The 22,974-nt window shown below is 42.7% G+C and overlaps 1 protein-coding gene across 1 annotated transcript in view; it reads left to right on the plus strand.

The window, feature by feature from the left end:
• The first annotated feature begins 396 nt into the window (after positions 1-396).
• LOC135525000 (FERM domain-containing protein 4A-like) overlaps positions 397-22,974 on the plus strand; it is a 147,392-nt gene continuing 124,814 nt past the window's right edge. The window contains exon 1 of the mRNA XM_064952794.1: positions 397-904. Within this exon, the coding sequence (XP_064808866.1) occupies positions 812-904 (93 nt within the window). The 5' untranslated portion in view covers positions 397-811. The remainder of the gene's footprint in view (positions 905-22,974) is intronic.

Below are 22,974 nucleotides of genomic sequence, written 5' to 3' on the forward strand. Positions count from 1 at the left end.
GTGTGTCCCCAATCCTGTCCCGAGACATTCTCCTCTCATTGGGATCCTATCCCGCTGTATTGTTATTGGCTTGGTGTGTGTGTGTGTGTGTGTGTTTTGGGGTGTCCCTCTCAGTGCTCCAGTCCAGACAGAAGGAGTGAAAGCTGGATGTGGGATTTAAAGATAATCTCCTCACCAGATGGCAAAACATCACATATTCCTTTTGAGGTGCCCCATGTGACCCACTGTACTGTGTGTGTGTGTCCCCTTCCCCCGCACACACACATTCACTACTCCTTTGTGATCACATGACAAGGGTACATATGCTAATAACAACCGTAGCATTGCATTCATCCAGTGACCTGGTTAAGTCCCTGTCTAGAGTGAGAGTGAGACAGACGGAGAGAGAGAGAGAGAGAGAGAGAGAGAGAGAGAGACTAGAGTGGGAGAGAGAGAGAGAGAGAGAGAGACTAGAGTGGGAGATACGGAAAAGAAACAAAGCATACTCCCTTTCCCTCACACACACACATACTCCCATTTGCGTTCACACACCGTGTGCTAGAGAGGCAGAGTGGAGCATATGCAGAGGAGAATGGGCAGGTCTCTGAGTCCGAGGGAGAGAGAGGCAGACAGATACACACTCTCCTCTCACCAAGAGTAACAGAAGAGAGAGAGAGTGAGGGAAGGAGGGAAGACAGGACTGGGACAACTCACACACTCTGTCTCACAGATAGACGCTAGCTCGCGTGAGCTGCTTCCAGGCTGGACGGGAATAGACGGTCTCCCTCTACAAACACAGATACACACAGACATACACACTGAGGGTCGTGCCATGGTGGTCCAGGAGGCTGTAACCCCGGGTAGGACCCGCAGACTCATGCTAAAACTACCCGTGGGAACATTACGACGGAACAGTGGAGAGAGGGTAAGATACACTGGATTACACCTTCTCTCTCTCTCTCTCTCTTTCTCTCTCTCGCTCTCTCTCTCTCTCTCTCTCTCTCTCTCTCTCTCTCTCTCTCTCTCTCTCTCTCTCTCTCTCTCTCTCTCTCTCTCTCTCTCTCTCTCTGACTGTCTCTCTCTGACTGTCTCTCTCTGACTGTCTCTTTTTGTCCCGCTTCCTGTTTGTCTCTTTCAATATCTCACTGCTTCTCTGTCTCCCTCTGTCTTGCTGTGTTGTTGTGTGTGGTCGGGATTTAATTACAGGGTCTTTGGCTAATCCAGAGACAGTAGCAGATTGAGCTGGGAGGCAAAGCAAGGGTAAAGCTTTTAATCTGAAACTGCACGTTGAGTGGACAATGAATGTCCCTCTCCCTCTCTGCCTCTTGTCTGTCCATCCTAATTTTGACCCAGTTTGAAGGTCATTGAGGAGTCTATCTACTGTGTGTTTGTGTGACATTGGCATACTGGCTTAGTTAGTTATCTTAGCATAATGTTGCCGTATTGTAACAGAGCTGTGTATAGCAAGCCTAGCATAGCATGGCTAATCATTCACCTCCTAGTTCTATCCTGTCTAGTCACACACAGAGGATGCCTGCTAGGCAGCTGTGACTGTCAATGCCTTTGTCTCACGTTTACTTTCAGTTTGATGCTGTTGTGCTTTTGGTGCTGTTTTGCTCTGGTTCAAGTGGAATGTTTGTCTATTCAGAGTTACTGTCAGACCTCAGGACAAGTTCTGACCTGCTGCGTGATTCACTAACTCCCCAGTGGAGATGTTTACAGCGTGTGTGTGTGTGTGTGTGTGTGTGTGTTTGAGTGATAATAACAGTTTAAGTCACCCCATTCCAATCATGCTGTGCTAAAGATGTTGAAACAGTGAACGTACCAGAGTTACGTGCAGTGTGCGTGGATGCGCCCAAATACGCAACACACCTACAGTGACAGCTCTCGGCATCCAGAGGAGATGCTGTCAGGCTATGGTTCTATGGCAGTGGAGGGCCAACCAGAAACTTTTCACTGGGTCCCAAACGACTGGCCCTCTGGTGGCAGAAACACAGTGCTGTTCAGTTCCTAGGCCACATGAAACATTTAGAGACTGCATGTGGGTCATAAATGTTAGGGAACTGCTTACGTAATCCAATAGAGGAGTATTCATATAAAGATAGGAGAAGGGGCTGGTAGTGCTGTGGCCAACCAAAACCGTTCACTGTGGTTTTAATCACAGAGTTCTGATTACATGTGGACAAAGCTGTTCCAGTATTATTCATCTTTACGTGCACTATAGAAAAAAAACAGTTTTCATTAGAAGTGGTTGTTTGTTCTGGTTAGTGGTTGTGTATCCTGTTTAGTGTAATGTGATTTAGGCCTACCTTAGTTGAGGTTGATTAACATGCCTCCTGGCTGTGAATGTAATTTGTTTTTCCTCTGGGATTTATTCAAAATGACAGGAGCTGTTTGCTGAGCTGTCAGTCTCTATCTGTAGCCTGCAGACACACACACACACACACACACACACACACACACACACACACACACACACACACACAGACACACACACACACACACACACACACACACACACACACACACACACACACACACACACACAGTCTTGTACAGCTAACCTTGTGGGGGCACACAATTCAGTCCCATTCAAAATCCTATTTTCCCTAACCCCTAACCCTAAACGTAACCCTAACCTGTACATGTACCCTCACACAAACCCAAACCCTAACCTTAACCCTAACTTTAACCCCCAAAAACCTAACCTTGACCCTAACCCTAAAACTAACCCTAGCTCTAAAGCATTTGACCTCGTGGGGACTAACAAAATGCTAGGGTTAGGTTAGGGTTAGGTTTAGAGTTAGGGTTAGGGTCGGGTTAGGCTAAGGGTTAAGTTTAGGGTTTGGAAAAGGGTTAGGGTTAGTAGATAGTTGAAATGTTACTAATAGTCTATCGGTAGTCTGTAGAGCATCTACAGACGGACTATCCAAATAAAGTGTAATGCATAGATCATATGGTGCAGCTAGTACAATGTACAGTAGAATCCTTATTACCTAAAATGTCACATTCTACTATAAGACACTCAAAAATGCTTTCCTTACAGGGTTAACATTACTAGTTAGTATGGTTAGTTCTGTTAGTACACACAGCCAATATTACAGGCTTCAGTCTTTACCATCTTCTGTCTCTCTGTTGGAATGTGCTTTGTTGTATGGTGCTGTTTGATTGGCCGACGTTGAGGAGGTAAAAATAGAGCCATCTGTCACACAGAACTAGATGATGATTATTATTATCATGCTTTTCTAGGCTGATTGACTCTTTTGAAGTACACACACACACACACACACACACACACACACACACACACACACACACACACACACACACACACACACACACACACACACAGAATAAGACCTACCCGTATTTATTAAAAGATAGATGCAGATTCACAAAATCACATACGGAGGCGGTCTCACTCTCTCCGATTGTATTCTGAATTTAAGCCTCTTATTTCTCTACTTACAGCTGTGTGGAGTCACATGCACACACGCAATCTGGGGTTGGGCTTCAGTAATTTTGTTTTTCTTGTGGAGAAGGCAACTGTGTGTCTCCTTTCACCATGTAAGGCAGTGCGTGTGCATGAGGTATTTAAGATATGTGTAAATTAGAAGCTTGGCCAAGCTTTTGACTGTAAATCTCAGCTGATGCCTACACATGTATGCTGCTGAAAGACTGTTCTATTGAATGCCACATCAATCGGCTCTCTCATTTCAAAGGCTGAGTATTCCAACAGGGGTGAACAGGTCCTATCTGTGTTGTTGACTTTACCTCTCATTACCTGACTGACTGGAGCATCAGACTGGCTTTGTCTACCTTCATCTTTCTGTCAGCTCCTGATCCTCCATCCATAGCTGCATCTCTCTCCTGTACTTCCATGTATCATCCATCCACAGCTGCATCTCTCTCCTGTACTTCCATGTATCATCCATCCACAGCTGCATCTCTCTCCTGTACTTCCATGTCCATTGTCTATTGCGTAATGTCACTGAGCGTCGATACAAATGGTATACTGTAAGTCTCCAGCTCAAATGGATTACTTTAGGTCTTCTTCGAACCTGAAGCTTGAAAAGGGGTTTAAAGTGATGGTATATGGAGTATATACCGTGTAGCCCTAAGTGTTTTAGCATTTTAGTTTGAATGGAAGTGAAGTTTGGAGGACTGTTATTTAAAGCTATTGAACAATGCCAGGGGTGTATTGGACGCTCTTATACTAATCTAATCTTTCAGCTCTAGGTAGACAACCACATATGTATCCTGTCCTTACATGACATAAGTCATTTTCTAATGTCCCACTAACAACAACCAGGTTATACGAGAGGATGACGGGGATTGAATTTATGAAAAGTATTCAGTAAAATTATAAATTAGTTTCCCCTCCAAAACATAAACTATAACAAAGTTTGTTTTTTTTCTCTCTCTCTCTCTCTCTCTCTCTATCGCTCTCTTTCTCACTCTCTTTCTCAAAATCTCTTCCATAATGCAGATATATAGTTCTGTGTCGGCGTATGTTATTGGTGATGGATGATGGTCTGTCTGAGTCGTGGTAAATTAAGTGCCTACAGGGAGAACAAGGCCATGTTTTGTCACGGTCAACAGTTATGACACAGTCTAACACGCCACGCCTCGTTAACCACACAACAATGAGGAGGAGGGGCACTTGTTTTGTCTGTCTATATAACTGTCCTTTCTCCTCTTTCAAGAATCTTATCCTTAATTAAACGTCTCTCGCGGGTTATTTTCCTCCCTTTCCTACTTTGTCTTTATTTGTTATTTATCTTGATTAATCTTGTCTGTCACACATGTATTTCTTACTTTCTCCTTCTCTGTCATTCTTAATCGCAAGTCTTCCAACCCCCTCACTTGAATACATTTATTTCAAGTTGAATTCACGTTTGTTGACAGCTCAATCAAGTATCAACCAAAAATGGCTGCTATGATGTCTCCCAGGTACTGATTCTGAGAGGATTACTTCCTACATTGTTTTCCTACTAGCATGATAAACTGCTCAGTTTAGAGAGAGAGAGAGAGAGAGAGAGAGAGAGAGAGAGAGAGAGACTCATGTGTGCTACCTATTTCTCCCCAATAGAATCCCCATACTTTAACAATGACAGCTTCTCCATCCTAGAGGGGGAGATCAACAATTTCCAGGCTCAGATCCATGTACTAGTCTATGTCGACCTAAATGCCAGAACTGGTCAAGAGAATCCCAGGGGGACAAATACCTGGAGGTGACAACAATGACTAGCCAACATTAAAAAACGGATCCATCCTGCAGCTCTGTCGGACGCTGGGTATGTACATAGTCAATGGTAGGCTCCGAGGGGACTCCTATTGTAGGTACACCTATAGGGCATCTCTTGGCAGTAGTACTGTAGGCTACTTTATCAATGACCTCCACCCAGAGGTGTATCCAAATCCGGCTTTAAACTTCTTCACAACAGTATCTCGGACCTGCCTGGTGTGTTCCTTGTTCTTCATGATGCTCTCTGCGCTTTTAATGGACCTCTGAGACTATCACAGTGCAGGTGCATTTATACGGAGACTTGATTACACACAGGTGGATTGTATTTATCATCATTAGTCATTTAGGTCAACATTGGATCATTCAGAGATCCTCACTGAACTTCTGGAGAGAGTTTGCTGCACTGAAAGTAAAGGGGCGGAATAATTTTGCACGCCCAATTTTTCAGTTTTTGATTTGTTAAAAAAGTTTGAAATATCCAATAAATATCGTTCCACTTCATGATTGTGTCCCACTTGTTGATTCTTCACAAAAAAATACAGTTTTATATCTTTTTGTTTGAAGCCTGAAAGGTGGCAAAAGGTCGCAAAGTTCAAGGGGGCCGAATATTTTCGCAAGGCACTGTACATTATGTGCAAAAGGCATGAAGAGGTAGGCAAATAATTACAATTTAGCAAATTAACACTGGAGTGATAAAGGATCAGATGGTCATGTGCAGGTAGAGATACCGGTGTGCAAAAGAGCAGAAAGGTAAATAAATATAAACAGTATGGGGATGAGGTCGGTAAATTGGTTGGGCTATTTACCGATGGACTATGTACAGCTGCAGCGATCGGTTAGCTGCTCAGATAGCAGAGGTTTTAACCTCTTACACTTATGGTGGCGCTATTTCATTTTTGGAAGAAAAACGTTCCCGTTTTAAACAAGATATTTTGTCACAAAAAGATGCTCGACTATGCATATAATTGCTACTGTTCGAAAGAAAACACTCTGACGTGTCCAGAAATACAAATATCTTCTCTGTGCGTGCCCTTTAACGTGAGCTTCAGGCAAAACCAAGATGACTTGGCATCCAGGAAATGACAAGGATTTTTGAGGCTCTGTCTTTCATGATCTCCTTATATGGCTGTGAACGCAAGAGGACTGAGTCTGCCCTTTCTGTCGCTTTCCCCAAGGTGTCTGCAGCATTGTGACGTATTTGTAGGCAGATCGTTGGAAGATTGACCATAAGAGACCACATTTACCACGTGTCCGCCCGGTGTCCTGCGCCGAAATTGGTGCGCAAAAGTCACCTGCCAGTATTTTTCCATGGGGCACAGAGAGAGAAGCAAGCTTCCACGAACTGCATGTCAATGAAGAGATATGTGAAAAAACACCTTGAGGATTGATTCCAAACAACGTTTGCCATGTTTCGGTCGATATTATGTAGTTAATCCGGAAAAGTTTCACGTTGTAGGTGACTGCATTTTCGGTTCGTTTCGTAGCCAGGCGCAATGTAGAAAACGGAACGATTTCTCCTACACACAGACGCTTTCAGGAAACACTGCGCATCTGGTATGTGGCTGGGAGTCTCCTCATTGAAAACATCAGAAGCTCTTCAAAGGTAAATGATTTTATTTATTTGGTTATCTGGCTTTTGTGAAAATGTTGCGTGCTACATGCTACACAAAATGCTATGCTAGCTTTGCATACTCTTACACAAATTAGTCAATTTCTATGGTTCAAAAGCATATTTTGAAAATCTGAGATGACAGTGTTGTTAAGAAAAGGCTAAGCTTGAGAGCAAACGCATTATTTTGATTTTATTTGCGATTTTCAGAAATCGTTAACGTTGCGTTATGCTAATGAGCCTGAGGCTTAGTCACAATCCCGGATCCGGGATGGGGAGTTTCAAGAGGTTAAAGAACCACGAATAACCACCACGCTGCGTTTCGGTCCGCCTCTCCTTCACCTCAAGAAAACCGTTACAGTTTGTTCGTCAATTAGTGTGTGCAGGGTGAATACGTGGTCTGCCGTACAGTAATTTGGTAAAAAGCCAATTTGACATTTGCTCAGGACATTGTTTTTGCTGAGGAAATGTAAGAGTCTGCTGTTATTGATAATGCAAAGGACTTTCCAGAGGTTGCTGTTGATGCATATCCCCTGGGAGTTATTGGGGTCAGATTTGTCTCCACTTTTGTGGATTGGGGTGATCAGTGCTTAGGTCCAAATATCGGGGAAGATGCCAAAGCTAAGGATGTTAAAGAGATTAAGTATAGCCAATTGTAATTTGTGGTCTGTATATTTTATTATTTCATTTAGGATACCATCAACCCCACATGCCTTTTTTGGTTGGAGGGTTTGTATTTTGTCCTGTTGTTCATTCAATGTAATTGGAGAATCCAGTGGGTTCCATAGTCTTTAATAGATTTGTTTTTGTTCATGTATATGTTCTTTGTTTGTTCTTTGTTATAGAGCCAACAAGTTAGGAGAAGTGGTTTATCCATACATCTACATTTTGGATAGATAGCTCTTCATGTTGTCGTTCGTTTTCCAATTGTCCCAGAAGTGGTTAATATAGACACTATACATGAATAAACTAACAAAACAAGAAATGTGAAGGGGGGGAAAAAAACAGCCCTATCTGGTGCAAACACAGAGACAGGAACAATCACCCACAAAACCCAACACCAAACAGGCTACTTAAATATGGTTCCTAATCAGAGACAATGACTAACACCTGCCTCTGATTGAGAACCATATCAGGCCAAAGATAGAAATAGACAAACTAGACATGTAACATAGAATGCCCACTCAGATCACACTCTGACCAAACAAAACTTAGAAACATACAAAGCAAACTATGGTCAGGGTGTGACACAAACAAACAAAGGCAAAGTCTTCTCATGCTTTGTTTATTTCAAAAAAGCTTTTTGAATCAATTTGGCATGAGGGTCTGCTACACAAATTGATGGAAAGTGGTGTTGGGTGAAAAACATATGACATTATAAAATCCATATACACAACAACAAGTTTGCAGTTAGAATTGGAATAAAAAACACATTTCTTTCCACAGGTCCAGGGAGTGAGACAGGGATGCAGTTTAGGCCCCACCCTCTTCAACATATATATCAATGAATTGGCGAGGGCACTAGAACAGTCTGCACCCGGCCTCACCCTACTAGAATCTGAAGTAAAATGTCTACTGTTTGCTGATGATCTGGTGCTTCTGTCCCCAACCAAGGAGAGCCTACAGCATCACCTAGATCTTATGCACAGATTCTGTCTGACCTGGGCCTGACAGTAAATCTCAGTAAGACAAAAATAATGATGTACCAAAAAAGGTCCAATTGCCAGGACCACATATACAAATTCCTTCTAGACACCGTTGTCCTAGAGCACACACAAATCTATACATACTTCGGCCTAAACATCAGAGCCACAGGTAATTTCCACAAAGCTGTGAAACATCTGAAAGACAAGGCAAGAAGGGCCTTCTATGCAATCAAAAGGAGCATAAAATTTGACATACCAATTAGGATCTGGCAAAAAAAATACTTGAATCAGTTGTAGAACTCATTGCCCTTTATGGTTGAGGTCAACCAAGATTTTACAAAATGGGACAAACACCAAATTGAGACTCTGCATGCAGAATTCTGCAAAAATATCCCCTGTGTACAATGTAAAACACCAAATTATGCATGCAGAGCATAATTAGGCCGATACCCGCTAATTGTCAAAATCCAGAAAAGATACGTTAAGTTCTACAACCACCTAAAAGGAAGCGATTCCCAAACCTCCATAACAAAGCCTTCACCTACATGGAGATGAACCTGGAGAAGATTTCCCTAAGCAAGCTGGTCCTGGGACTCACAAACACAAACAGACCACACAGAGTCCCAGGACAGCAACACAATTAGACCTAACCAAATCATGTGAAAACAAAAAGACAATTACTTTACACATCGGAAAGAATTTCCAGAAAAAGTGAGCAAGCTATAATGCTATTTGGCCCTAAACAGAGAATACACAGTAGCATAATACTTGATCACTGTAACTGACCAGAAATTAAGGAAATCTTTGACTATGTACAGACTCAGTGAGCATAGCCTTGCTATTGAGAAAAGCCATTAAAGGCAGACCTGGCTCTCAAGAGAAGACAGGCTTTTGCACACTGCCCACAAAATGAGTTGGGAACTGAGCTGTGCTTCCTAGCCTCCTGCCAAATGCATGACCATATTAGAGACACATATTTCCCTCAGATTACACAGACCCACATAGAATTCAAAAACAAATCCAATTTTTGTGAGCGTAATGTTTACTGTACATTTTTATAGTTTATTTAACTTTTGTTTACTATAACCTGCTTTGGCAATGTAAAAATGTGTTTCCCATGCCACTAAAGCCCCTTATATTGAAATGGAAATTAAATTGAGAGAGAGAGAGAGAGAGAGAGAGAGAGAGAGAGAGAGAGAGAGAGAGAGAGAGAGAGAGAGTCAATCTCCTACAGAGGGGATAAACAGCAGATTGTTTAGCTGGTTAGCGTTGCTCTCCTAGGAAACGCCTCAGTGTCAGACGGGTTCTCACAGGTCCGCACAGCAGGAGAGGGTATAATTGCTTCTGACTCATACACTTGCATACACTCTCACACACACACACACACACACACACACACACACACGCGTGCGCACAGTATAGTGAACATTTATGGAATTGTCAAAGGTAACCAACCTAAAAGGGTTCTTCGGCAGACCTCATAGGAGAACCATTTGAAAACCTATTTTTGGTTCCAGGTAGATCCAGCGCATTCTGAAAGTATTCAGACCCCTTGACTTTTTTCACAGTTTGTTACTTTACAGCCTTATTCTAAAATGGAGTAAATCATTTTTCCCCCTCATCAATCTACACACAATACCGTATAATGACAAAGTAAAAACTGTTTATTTTTATTTTTGCTAATGTATAATAAAAATAAAATGAAACATTTGAAACCCCTTTGGGAGCAATTACAGCATCAAGTCTTCTTGGGTATGACACTGCAAGCTTGGCACACCTGCATTTGGGGAGTTTCTCCCATTCTTCTCTGCAGATGTTCTCAAGCTCTGTCAGGTTGGATGGGGAGCGTCACTGCACAGCTATTGTCAGGTCTCTCCAGAGATGTTCGATCAGTTTCAAGTCCGGGCTCTGGCTGGGCCACTCAAGAACATTGAGAGACATGTCCCGAAGCCACTCTTGCGTTGTCTTGGCTGTGTGCTTAGGGCCTTTGTCCTGTTGGAAGATGAACCTTCACCCCAGTCTGAGGTCCTGAGTGCTCTGGATCTCTCTTTCCCTCAATCCTGACTAGTCTCACAGTTCCTGCTGCTGAAAAACATCCCCACAGCATGATGCTGCCACCAACATGCTTCACCATAGAGATGGTGCCAGGTTTGCTCCAGACATGGCACTTAGCCTTCCGGCCAAAGTGTTCGATTTTGGTTTCATCAGACCAGAGAATCTTCTTTCTCATGGTATGACAGTCCTTTAGGTGCCTTTTGGCAAACTCCAAGCGGGCTGTCATGTGCCTTTTACTTAGGAGTGGTTTCCATCTGGCCACTCGATCATAAAGGCCTGATTGGTAGAGTGCTGCAGAGATGAATTTCATTCTGGAAGGTTCTTCCATCTCCATAGAGGAACTATGGAGATCTGTCAGAGTTACCATCGGGTTCTTTGTCACCTCCCTGACCAATGGCCTTCTGAAACCATTTTTCTAAGAATGTAGTGTTGGTACAATAATGCTAATCAATGCTCATTAAATTTAACCCTCATGTCGTTTCCAATCACTGCCTTAAATCATTCTGCCTCATCCAATCAGAGGGTAGGTCAGTAGTGGACAGGGGCATCATGAGGCTGTGGGCGGTTCTGTGATCCATCTTTATTAGGCCTCTTAATGTAATCTCCATTGATTTATATTTAATTGTTTTTCGGTCTTGATAAAATACTCACTATCCCTCATGTCTCCCTCCATTCGTGCCTGGTCATGTGTACCTCTAAACCATGTGTCATCCATCCCCAAATCATGAGACACATGTCTTTCTGTATGTTCAAAACAACCACAAAAGCAAGCTGCTGATGGATCCTAAAACTATTCTGGCACACTGACCTTGAACGGTAGCTGCAGTAGTGTAGTTTTACACTTATGTCTACCCTGGTTCTATTTTCCTACATAGATTCCCAGGGGGTGCGTTCCTCCATAGATTCCTCCATAGATTCTCTGGCCCTGAGGGTTCTGGCTTTGAAATGAGAGAGGGACGAGGACGTTAGGTGGGGTTGGGATTGGAAAGAGTGTGAAAGGTTTGCAGCTGAGTTTGGATTCTTAAGCCCTTCTCTCCCACTCTTATGGATGAAAGGGTACCCCTCCTCTCCCCTTGGAGCGCTTTGGAAGGAGAGAATGTTTTTGACACCACCCTACCTCTCTCCCCCTTTTCCCCTCCACTCCTCCTTCCATCTTCTGTTTTTCACTTGTTGATCAGAGTAACAGTTGTTGTTATGCCCGGTCCCAAACCGACCTCTAGACCCTACCCCTAGACAACTCTCATAGATCTGAAAACACCGGATGGATTATACTGTGTATTTGTACATCAGTGGAGGCTGCTGATGTATCAAATGATGCCATTCCATTTACTCCATTCCAGCCATTATTATGAGCCATCCTCCACTCACCAGCCTTCACTGTTGTACATGACTCATATTCCCAGATAACCTGCCTGCAGATATACATAGTAAAATGAACACAGACAAAAACACAGAAAATAATTCATCAAAGGTGGTCCAGCAGATCCATCCACTGTTTCTTCTCCACTGTCTTCTTCTCCCTACATCCCAGTCCTGCTCTGTGATCCCTCCTGGCCTCCATCTGGCCTTGCCTGACTGAGGCTGGCCCTGGGTCTGTTGTTAATTAGAGCCCATGATCTATTCTCAGACATAACTACATAGAACCATGACACGCACAAGCACACAGGCACAAGTACACACGCACACACACATGCACACACACACGCACACACAGATACACACACACACACGCACACACACACACACACACACAACACACACACACACACACACACACACACACACACACACACACACACACACACACACACACAAACAGTGTTGTCTATCTTCCATTGCTCAACAACAGGATATGAGACCTCTAAATATCTCCAGATATAGAAGGTCTCTCTGAGAGGGAGAGAACAAGACTCAATGAGCTCTTCACTGTGAAGCTGGGACAAACTAACTCACACATCAAGGGCCTATTCATAGACAGAGAGACAGAGAGAAAATATGGAGCAAGGGGAGGGAGAGAGAAAATAGGGAGCAAGAGGAGAGAGAGAGGACAGGGGGAGTGAGCGAGGGAGAGAAGGGGGGGAGGAAGAAAATGGAGGGAAAGAAAAGCAGAGCTCTCTGCTCCTATAGAGCCGAGCTTACACCTTTCCCCTGTCTCAGGATGTTTCTCTATGAGAATGATCTGGAACAGTGATGCTTCAGTGAGAGCATGTGTGCCTGTGTGTGTGCTCACGTGTGCGTGTTTGCACGTGTGTGTGTGTTACTGGGTACCAGGTAGGGTTGCAAAGGGAGGGTACATTACTGGAAACTTTCTAAGTTGACCAGTAAACTGCACATGTTCTGCAATGTTTCTGGTAACTTTTTTAGATAATTCAGAACATCAAAGGTGTCTGTAATTATCTCTGGCCCTCTGTGTGGCCTTATCACATGTAAAATATATGAAATAATAAAAACTGAAAGTATAGACTGACAAAGCTGTAAAACGTTATCCTAAATTTAAACCATCATCTTTGTGAATACCATTGGTGTTTAATATCAGGGTTTCAGTATGAAATATTGTTTAGATATTTTTTTTTACACTTTTATTTCATGTGCTATGTCAATATTCGTTTGTTGTCAATGTTTTTGTGTCAAATTGGTTGCAGTCAATAGTTGGAAGAGTTGTAGATATGCTTTTTTCTCTTGAAACATATGGTCTATCTATTACAAAATCATGGACAATATGGACACAGATATAACAAAAATGAATATTATACAGTATATTAATATAAAAATAAAAATGTTATTCAATGTTATTCAAGTATATGTTACCAAAATTACCATAGATTGCCATAGATTTTCTGTTAATTACCAAAATCTCCCAAGACTGGTAACTTTGGTAAGTTAGCGGTAGCTTTGCAACTATAGTACCAGGCCTTGCCAACTTTGTGAATAACCTTCAGTATCAATCTGCCTGTCCATTCCTTCTGGTCCTCACAGGGTCTGGCAAAGTTGAATATCCCAAACCTCCTAGCTTCTCTGTTCTATCGCTATGGTTTCGAAAGTATTTTCTGTTGCAATGGTAACGGTCATCTGGCACTCTGCTGAGGACTATTCCATGACCTTACCCAGGATTCCACAGGACACTGTACACACACAACATCCTGGGAACACACACACAACACATATTTACACCCGTCCTAAAGTACAGTTAGTGAGAGCTGACCTTCTGTAGACCGGCTTTGGAAAAAGTGGAACACTTACACATCTGGAATGTCAAACATTCCAGAAGCCATGTCCAATGTTCCCTCAACATTGTTTGGGCAATGAGCAAACTTCAGGTCTGCTGAGCGCAAACTTGAAAGAAAAATGATCTTGCATAGTTTGTTTTGTTTCGGGATGTTGAATTGATAGTGGCGAATGTTGCATTGATTTCATCACAATTGCCACAGTAAAGGGAAATGTTGATTGGGTTAACAGGGAAAACTCTAGAAAGTTGAGTGAAGTTCAATCCCGTGCTTCTCTCCGTAGGCTGATAGTTCTTCTGCGCTCTGCGTGGCGCAGTCACTCGGGACTACTGCTGGCTGGTGCAGTGAGCTGCTTAGAGGGAACATTGGCCATGTTTACACTTAACACTTACATGCGACTTCTGCTATCAGAACACAAAGATCACATTAAAAAGACGCGTTGTGTGCGGACCGTCATTAGCAATCTAGCGTGTGAAGAACATGTTTGCTGGCTTCATAAATGCTAGCCAGCTATCTAATATTGCCCCCCCCCCCACTCCAAAAGAAAAAGTGAATTCCATGATCAGAAGTCCATGATCAGAATACAAAAACTGCATTATCTGTCAAGTCTAGACACGGACGGAGAAAAGTAGATTTCTCAAGACCATCTGACACAGGGCTGGTTCCCTACCGCACAGAGCACAGAAGGTCTATCAAATTGATGACCCCTGAAAATCACCGTTTAGTATGTTTGGGGTTTTTAGGTTAACACCCCACCATCTGTGGTATGTGAGAGAGAGAGCTATAGAAAGGCATAAACACACTAGCATGCTCTCTATTTAAGCTCAGGTGAGTGCAGTGCTCTTACAGTAGGGAGAATTGTGAAACAAAAATCCTGCTTTTACTAGCATTCAGAGTTGATGTATGTTGTGATAGTAATTTCTTTCAACTTCTATTGACAATCATTATCAAATGAATGGTATTAGTGTCATACAGCAGATATTCAGCTCCACATACACACATGCACGATACACATACACCAGAGGAGGCTGCTGAGGGGAGGACGGCTCATAATAATGTCCGGAAAGGAGCAAATGGAATGGTATAAACATGTGTTTGATGTATTTGATAACATTCCATCAATTCCAGCCATTACCACGATCCCGTCCTCCCCAATTAAGTTGCCACCAACCTCATTTGACATACACACATGGCTGCTGCATTCTTATAAAACCCCAACTCAGCAGTAAGCATTGACCCTCGTGTCGATATCATCCTCCCCACCCCCACACTATGAATCAGTCCAGTCCACTCAATAGGCCCCTTCAGTTTGGTGGTATTGAACTCATTCACTCTACTGTATTGATCAAGGCCAACTGCTGGATTGCTGAGGAAGAGGGAATACATCCAATCTATCTATTGTATTTGAATGGGCCTGTAGGGGAGCTGCAAAGCTGCAAAACTCCACAGCCGAGATTGGAGAATCTGTCCATAGGACCACTTTAAACCGTACACTCCACAGAGCTGGGCTTTGTGGAAGAGGGGCCAGAAAAAAGCCATTGCTTAAAGAAAAAAATAAGCAAACACATTTGGTGTTCGCCAAAAGGCATGTGGGAGACTCCCCAAACATATGGAAGAAGGTACTCTGGTCAGATTAGACTAAAATTGAGCTTTTTGGCCATGAAGGAAAACTCTATGTCTGGCACAAACCCAACACCTCTCATCACCTGAGAACTCTATCCCCACAGTGAAGCATGGTGGTGGCAGATTCATGCTGTGTGGATGTTTTTCATCGGCAGTGACTGGGAAACTGGTCAGAATTGAAGGAATGATGGATGGCGCTAAATACAGGGAAATTCTTGAGGGAATCCTGTTTCAGTCTTCCAGAGATTTGAGACTGGGACGGAGGTTCACCTTCCTGCAGGACAATGACCCTAAGCATACTGCTAAAGCAACACTTGAGTGGTTTAAGGGGAAACATTTAAATGTCTTGGAATGGCCTAGTGAAATCCAAGACCTCTATCCAATTGAGAATCGGTGGTATTACTTAAAGATTGCTGTACACCAGCAGAACCCATCCAACTTGAAGGAGCTGGAGCAGTTTTGCCTTGAGGAATGGGGAAAAAATCCCAGTGGCTAGATGTGCCAAGCTTATAGAGACATACCCAAAGAGACTTGTAGCTGTAATTTCTGCAAAAGGTGGCTTTACAAAGTATTGACTTTGGGGGGGGTGGATAGTTATGCACGCTCAAGTTTTCATTTTTTTTGTGTTATTTATTGGGAGTTATTTTGCATCTTCAAAGTGGTAGGCATGTAGTGTAAATCAAATGATACAACAACAAAAACATGCCTAGGGGGGTGAATACTTTCTTGAGCCACTGTATGATATGTGTTAGATGTAACACATGTTGGTGTTTTAGATGGAAAATACATGTTGATGTTGCTGTTATCATGAAAGGTAGATTGCTAGGTATAGATAAAGTTAAGTCTCAGGGGAGGGTGCATGGTGTTCTTTCATTCTCAGAGGTCACATCAGGCCACACAATGTCCTTGGGATTCTGGTTCCTGGTTAAAAAATGGAGAATCTGGCCTGACTCCCAGAGCTGAGAGAAAACACTCCCATCCTCCATCTGGAGATGGGACGTCAGCGAATCTGCTGGCTGCTGTGTGTGTGTGTGTGTGTGTGTGTGTGTGTGTGTGTGTGTGTGTGTGTGTGTGTGTGTGTGTGTGCGTGCAATGGAGTTGGGTAAGATGAGAAGCGAACTAACCGGTGGCTGAGTGGAGGTGTGGAGAATGTAAGCACATCCCTCTATCCTCCACAGAGAGAACAGTCACCTTTCCCTCTCCCTGTCACTCATCTACTGGGTCTCCCTTTCCTTCCTTCTCTCAGTCTGTTTGTCAGCCTGGAGCCTGGAATGCTCTGGAACTGAGTGTCACTTTAAAAACAACTAACAGACCAAAAAGAAAAAAGGAGAGAGCGAGAAAGGGAGAGAGCGAGCAAGGAACAGGCAGTGGGAATGTTTGTGTTTGTCGCAACCAGACTTTGGCTCTCAGGGTTTCTTCAGTTACAGGACAGATGAGAGGAGAGAGGGATAGAGCCATTGGGGATTTCTCTAGCTGCGTGGGATATTGACACAGGATTGCGGTGACCTCTCTTTTTACGGAGTGATCAGAATGTTGGATCCTTAGAGAGAAGAGCGAGGAAACAAGGCATTTTAGTCTGACCTGTGGATACCTACCTGTCATCTGGTGTACCTGTTTTCATGCAGATAGCTACTTGTGTGTTTCTATGATGGAAGCCGTACTGCTGGGTCTGGAGGATGTGCTGTTCACACGTCAGGGTCTGCTATGGACCTTCACCTCCTCAGCTCTCAGACATCTCCGCGCATTACACCTCACACATGCACACAGGTGTGTCCCCAGGCCACTGTACCAGGTAGGATACACCTCACACACACACACACACACACACACACACACACACACACACACACACACACACACACACACACACACACACACACACTCTCCACTGTATGTGAGAGGAAGTGTTCAAATAAGCTTCAGACTACAGGTAGGTCAGTGTGCTGTAACCTAATGTTGTCACTAATGAAGGGGTTAGGACAGTGGGGGCTCTAGGCAGAGTAGAGGAATAAAGGGGCTAACAGCTGGTGTGTAACTAACTAGGTGCATGCTCAAGGCGACAGGGCTATACAGTGGGTGTAATATGAAGTATGAGACAAAATCAGGTGTTGTGGACAAGCTTCTGGTGTGATGGGGATAGTGGGTTGTTTTTGTAGAGTGATCTAGGTGCTCCAATCCACTCATATAGTAGTAACATGGACTGGAATACAGCTATTGTCATACCTTCATATCACGTAACCAATGGCTCATATTTGCGGATGTTGTGTATTTCAGAGTGTGTGTTTGTGTATGGAGTGTGTGTGGTGTGTTAGTAGGCCATTGACTCCTCTCTACAAAAAAATGAGTGTTCTGGCCCAGTTCTACCTAATGCAGAGACAAAAGCCTCTTTAGTAGTTGTTGTTTCTCTTTCAGGACACGCACACACCGATTTTTATAAACTCCAAATACTCAGTATTCACAATGACAGCAGGAAGAAGCAAGTGTTTTTGGTTACCGTTGGGTTGCTAGGGCTGTTTTTAAAGGCCCTGTAACTGAGGGCTGAGTGTTCTTGGGAGTGTGAAAGTGGGTGTTTCTTCATACACATACACATTTTCATGGGTATGAAAGATGGTGTTTGGTCACAGACTGGAGAACTCTATGTTCAGATTTACAACCAGGTCACCTTTTCACTCAGTCTCTGTGTGTGTGTGTGTGTGTGTGTGTGTGTGTGTGTGTGTGTGTGTGTGTGTGTGTGTGTGTGTGTGTGTGTGTGTGTGTGTGTGTGTGTGTGTGTGTGTGTGTGTGTGTGTGTGTGTGTGTGTGTGTGTGTGAGAGCAAGAGTGAGAGTGAGAGAGAGAGAGACCAGCTCTGACACGGCAGAATTGATGATCAGTATTCACTCCACCATGTCTGAATCTGCACAGAGAGCAATTAGTATTCCTTACTCATCCCACCTGCCCTGTGTGCAGTCCACACTGTCAGGCCCCACCAGACGAACCCAGAGAGGGATCACAGAGGTACTAGGGCTGCAGTCATAGCAACAAGCAGGAGAGGGACTGACACACACATAATCAAATTCACAAAGCAAGTATTCAGAGCATCATACAGAAACATGCACACACACTCTCACACACTTCCCCTCTTTCTGACTCACTGCCTTGGCTCCCCTTTAAAGAACTGTGTTATTAGGGAGGACATCTTACCATCTTACAGAGGTCAAGTTGAAAAGTTTGCCCTCATGAAGGGTCAACACAATGACAGGAAAACCCTAAACCTCCCCTCATATCGTGCACTTCCCCTGAATACACCTCTTACTCAGGAAACACCCTAACGCCCCTCAAAACAGACATAATCAACCCGACTACCCTTTGTAACTTTCTCGACAGCAAAACAAGCCTTCCCTGGGATTATAAAGTAGTTTGATGTGCTGTGGAGTGTTGTAATGGCTGTTCTGAGGGCAAGGTCAGTAGTAATGAGTGATCCAGACTTCCAGAAATGTCAGACTGACTACACTACCCTTCGGCTCATAATGTAGTAGTTCTCTCCAACAAGGAACCATAGTACTTTATCTGGTACAAGACTGCTGAGAGAGAGAGAGAGAGAGAGAGAGACTAGAGTGGGAGAGAGGGAGAGAGGGAGAGAGAGAGAGAGAGAGAGAGAGAGAGAGAGAGAGAGAAAGAGAGACTAGAGTGGGAGAGAGAGAGAGAGAGAGAGAGAGAGAGAGAGAGAGAGAGAGAGAGAGAGAGAGAGAGAGAGAGAGAGAGAGAGAGGGAGGGAGGGAGGGAGGGAGGGAGGGAGGGAGGGAGGGAGGGAGGGAGGGAGGGAGAGAACAAAACTATATTGCTTATTGGGAAACACAAGCACAAACACAAAGCAAAATGCAGTGCTTTCTGGCCCTAAATCGGCAGTACACTGTGGCTAAATATTTGACCATGGTTACTGATCAAAACCTTAGAAAAACCTTGACAAAGTACAGGCTCAGTGAATACAGCCTCGCCATTGAGAAGGGTAGACACAGGAAAACCTGGCTCCCTGTAGAGGAAAGGCTTTGCAACCACTGCACAACAGCAGAACCTGAGACGGAGCTGCATTTCCTGACAAAATGTAAAAAATTATAAAACAATTAGAGAGTATTTCAAAGACCTCTCTGATGAGAGTAGGCTACCAGTCCTGTTGGGGGAGGACGCAGAGAGTTGTGGGTTGGCAGAGCACTACTTTGCTGCCTGCCATAAGTTGAGGGACAGTGTCTGGAAAACCAATCAACCTGCACATGTACTCTACTGTATGCTTATTGTTATTGTTGAATGTATGGTTATTTTGACACTTGGTTGTTGTTGTTACTGTTGTCGAGTTGACAATTTTGATTCTCATTTTTATTTTATATTGTAAATATCCAAAATAAGCTTTGGCAATATGTACATTGTTACATCATGCCAATAAAGCAAATTGAATAGAGAGAGAGAGAGAGAGAGAGAGAGAGAGAGAGAGAGAGAGAGAGAGAGAGAGAGAGAGAGAGAGAGAGAGAGAGAGAGAGAGAGAGAGAGAGAGAGAGAATAACTAGTCTGGTTATGATTTTCACACTGTACCTTTCCCCTGCACTTCTATTCTCCACCACTTCTCCTCTCTTCACTGTAGCCACAGGTATTTCCTGAGTAGATCCCCAGCCTCCTGCCTCTGTCCCTGTCCTCTTCTCAGCTCTGACCCTGGTCTACTCTCCTCTCTCTTGTTCTAGGGAAAACTCCTTCAGTGTCTTCCTCCCCTATTATTCTCTCATTTTCTCAGGCATGTGTGTACATTAACGCATGTGTGTACATTAACACATGTGTGTACATTAACGCATGTGTGTGTGAAATGCTCACACTCACACAAATTAAATTGTATTTGTCACATGCGCCAGTGTAGACTTTACTGTGAAATGCTTACTTACGAGTTCAAATATAATTATACAAATAAAATAGTAATACACGGGGATAAAATAAAATACACAACAATGAATCTAATGCCTTCACAGAGTATTCCGACCCCTTGACTGATTTCACATTTTGTTGTGTTATAGCCTGAATTCAAAGTGGATTAAATAGATTTGTTTTTCTCACCCATCTACACACAATACCCCATAATGACAAAGTAAAAGCATGTTTTTAGAAATGTTTGCTAATTTATTGGAAATGAAATACATAAATATTTCATTTACATAAGTACATAAGTAGACCCCAGAGTCAATACATGTTAGAATCACATTACAGCTGTGAGTCTTTCTGGGTAAGACTCTAAGAGCCTTGCACATCTGGATTTGACAATATTTGCACATTATTCTTTAAAAATGTCTGTCAAGTTGGTTGTTGATCATTGTTAAACAGCCATTTTCAAGTGATACATTTTAAAGCCTATTTAAGTCAAAACTGTAATTATGCCATCTTAGTAAGAAACTCCATTGTATATTTGGCCTTATGTTTTAAGTTATTGTCCTACTGAAAGTTGAAAGTGTCTCCCAGTGTCTGGTGGAAAGCAGACTGAACCAGGTTTTCCTCTAGGATTTTGCATGTACTTAGCTCTAGTCAGTCTATTTTTATCCTTAAAAACTTCCTAGTCTTTGCCAATGACAAGCATACCCATAACATGATGCAGCCACAACAATGCTTGAAAATATGTAGAGTGGTACTCAGTGATGTGTTGTGTTGGATTTGCCCCAAACATATTGCTTTGTATTTAGGACATGATGTCATTTTTTTTGCCACATTATTTTGCAGTTTTACTTGAATTCCTTGTTGCAAACAGGGTGGTTTGGAATATTTTTATTCTGTACAGGCTTCCTTCTTTTCCCTCTGTCATTTTGTTTACTATTGTGGAGTAACGGCAATGTTTTTGATCCATCCTCAGTTATCTCCTATCACAGCCATTCAACTCTGTAACAGTTGTAAAGTCACCATTGGCCTCATGGTGAAATCCCTGAGAGGTGTCCTTCCTCTCTGGAAACTGAAGGACGCCTGTATCGTTGTAGTGTGTGTATTGATACACCATCCAAAGTGTAATTAATAACTTCATGCTCAAAGGGATATTCATTGTCTGCTTTGTTTATTTATCTTTTTTTATCTACCAATAGGAGCCCTTCTTTGCGAGGCATTGGAAAACCTCCCTGGTTGTTGTGGTTGAATCTGTGTTTGAAATGCACTGCTCGACTGGGGGGAACTTACAGATAAGTGTATGTGTGGCCTACATACATGAGGAAGTCATTCAGAAATCATGTTAAACATGTTTTGCACACAAAGTGAGTCCATGCAACTGCTTATGTGACTTGTTAAGCAAATCTTTACTCCTGCACTTATTTAGACTTGCCATAACAAAGGGGTTGAATACTTTCATTTTTAATTAATTTGTACAAATGTTTAAAAACATAATTCCAATTTGACATTATGGAGTATTGTGGGTAGGCCAGTGACACACAATCTCAATGTAAAGCATGTTAAATGCAGGCTGTTTACTACAACAAAATGTGGAAAAAGTCAAGGGTGTGAATACCTTCTGAAGTCACTGTACAGGGACATGCACACACCCTTGTGAAAAGGCACCCCATGTGTTCATGCATTCCTATATCAATCTGGGAATAATGTGAACTCAACAACATTCAGTCACACTTTATCCCTGGTGAAGGCCTTTTTAAAGCTATTGGCTGGTTCAAGGTCCTGCTGTTGTGTTGTGCTAAGCCCTCGGCTCAACACCCCTCCCTCTTTCTTAACTTCCTCCTCTTCCTCTGTCCCTGTCTCCTAATCATCCGCCTCTCCTTATTGTGAAGGGCAGGATATCCTGAGGTAGGGATGAAAAGAGAGAAATGGCGATATAGCAGACCCAGGTGGCCATTTCTTCCTCTGCAACACTCCTGTTATCATTTAAATAGTTATTTACCTAGCTCTCACTTTCATCCTTAGAGACTCACACAGTGTAGACTTGAGACTCTTTTGATCATAACACAATGTATTTTTTTCAGGGGGGGATTTATTAGGGATCCCAATTAGCCAAGGCAGCAGCTATTCTTCCTTGGGTCCAACACATTAAGGTGCAGCACATAAAAAAACAGTACAACCACTACATATCTACAACACAACATATCTACAACACAACATATCTACAACACAACATATCTACAACACAACATATCTACAACACAACAAAACATATCTACAACACAATATATCTACAACACAACATATCTACAACACAACATATCTACAACACAACATATCTACAACACAACATATCTACAACACAACAAAACATATCTACAACACAATATATCTACAACACAACATATCTACAACACAACATATCTACAACACAACATATCTACAACACAACAAAACATATCTACAACACAATATATCTACAACACAACATATCTACAACACAACATATCTACAACACAACATATCTACAACACAACATATCTACAACACAATATATCTACAACACAACATATCTACAACACAACATATCTACAACACAACAAAACATATCTACAACACAATATATCTACAACACAACATATCTACAACACAACATATCTACAACACAACAAAACATATCTACAACACAATATATCTTCAACAAAACATA

The sequence above is a fragment of the Oncorhynchus masou genome, chromosome 31, assembly GCF_036934945.1.
Source record: "Oncorhynchus masou masou isolate Uvic2021 chromosome 31, UVic_Omas_1.1, whole genome shotgun sequence".
Classification (NCBI taxonomy): domain Eukaryota; kingdom Metazoa; phylum Chordata; class Actinopteri; order Salmoniformes; family Salmonidae; genus Oncorhynchus; species Oncorhynchus masou.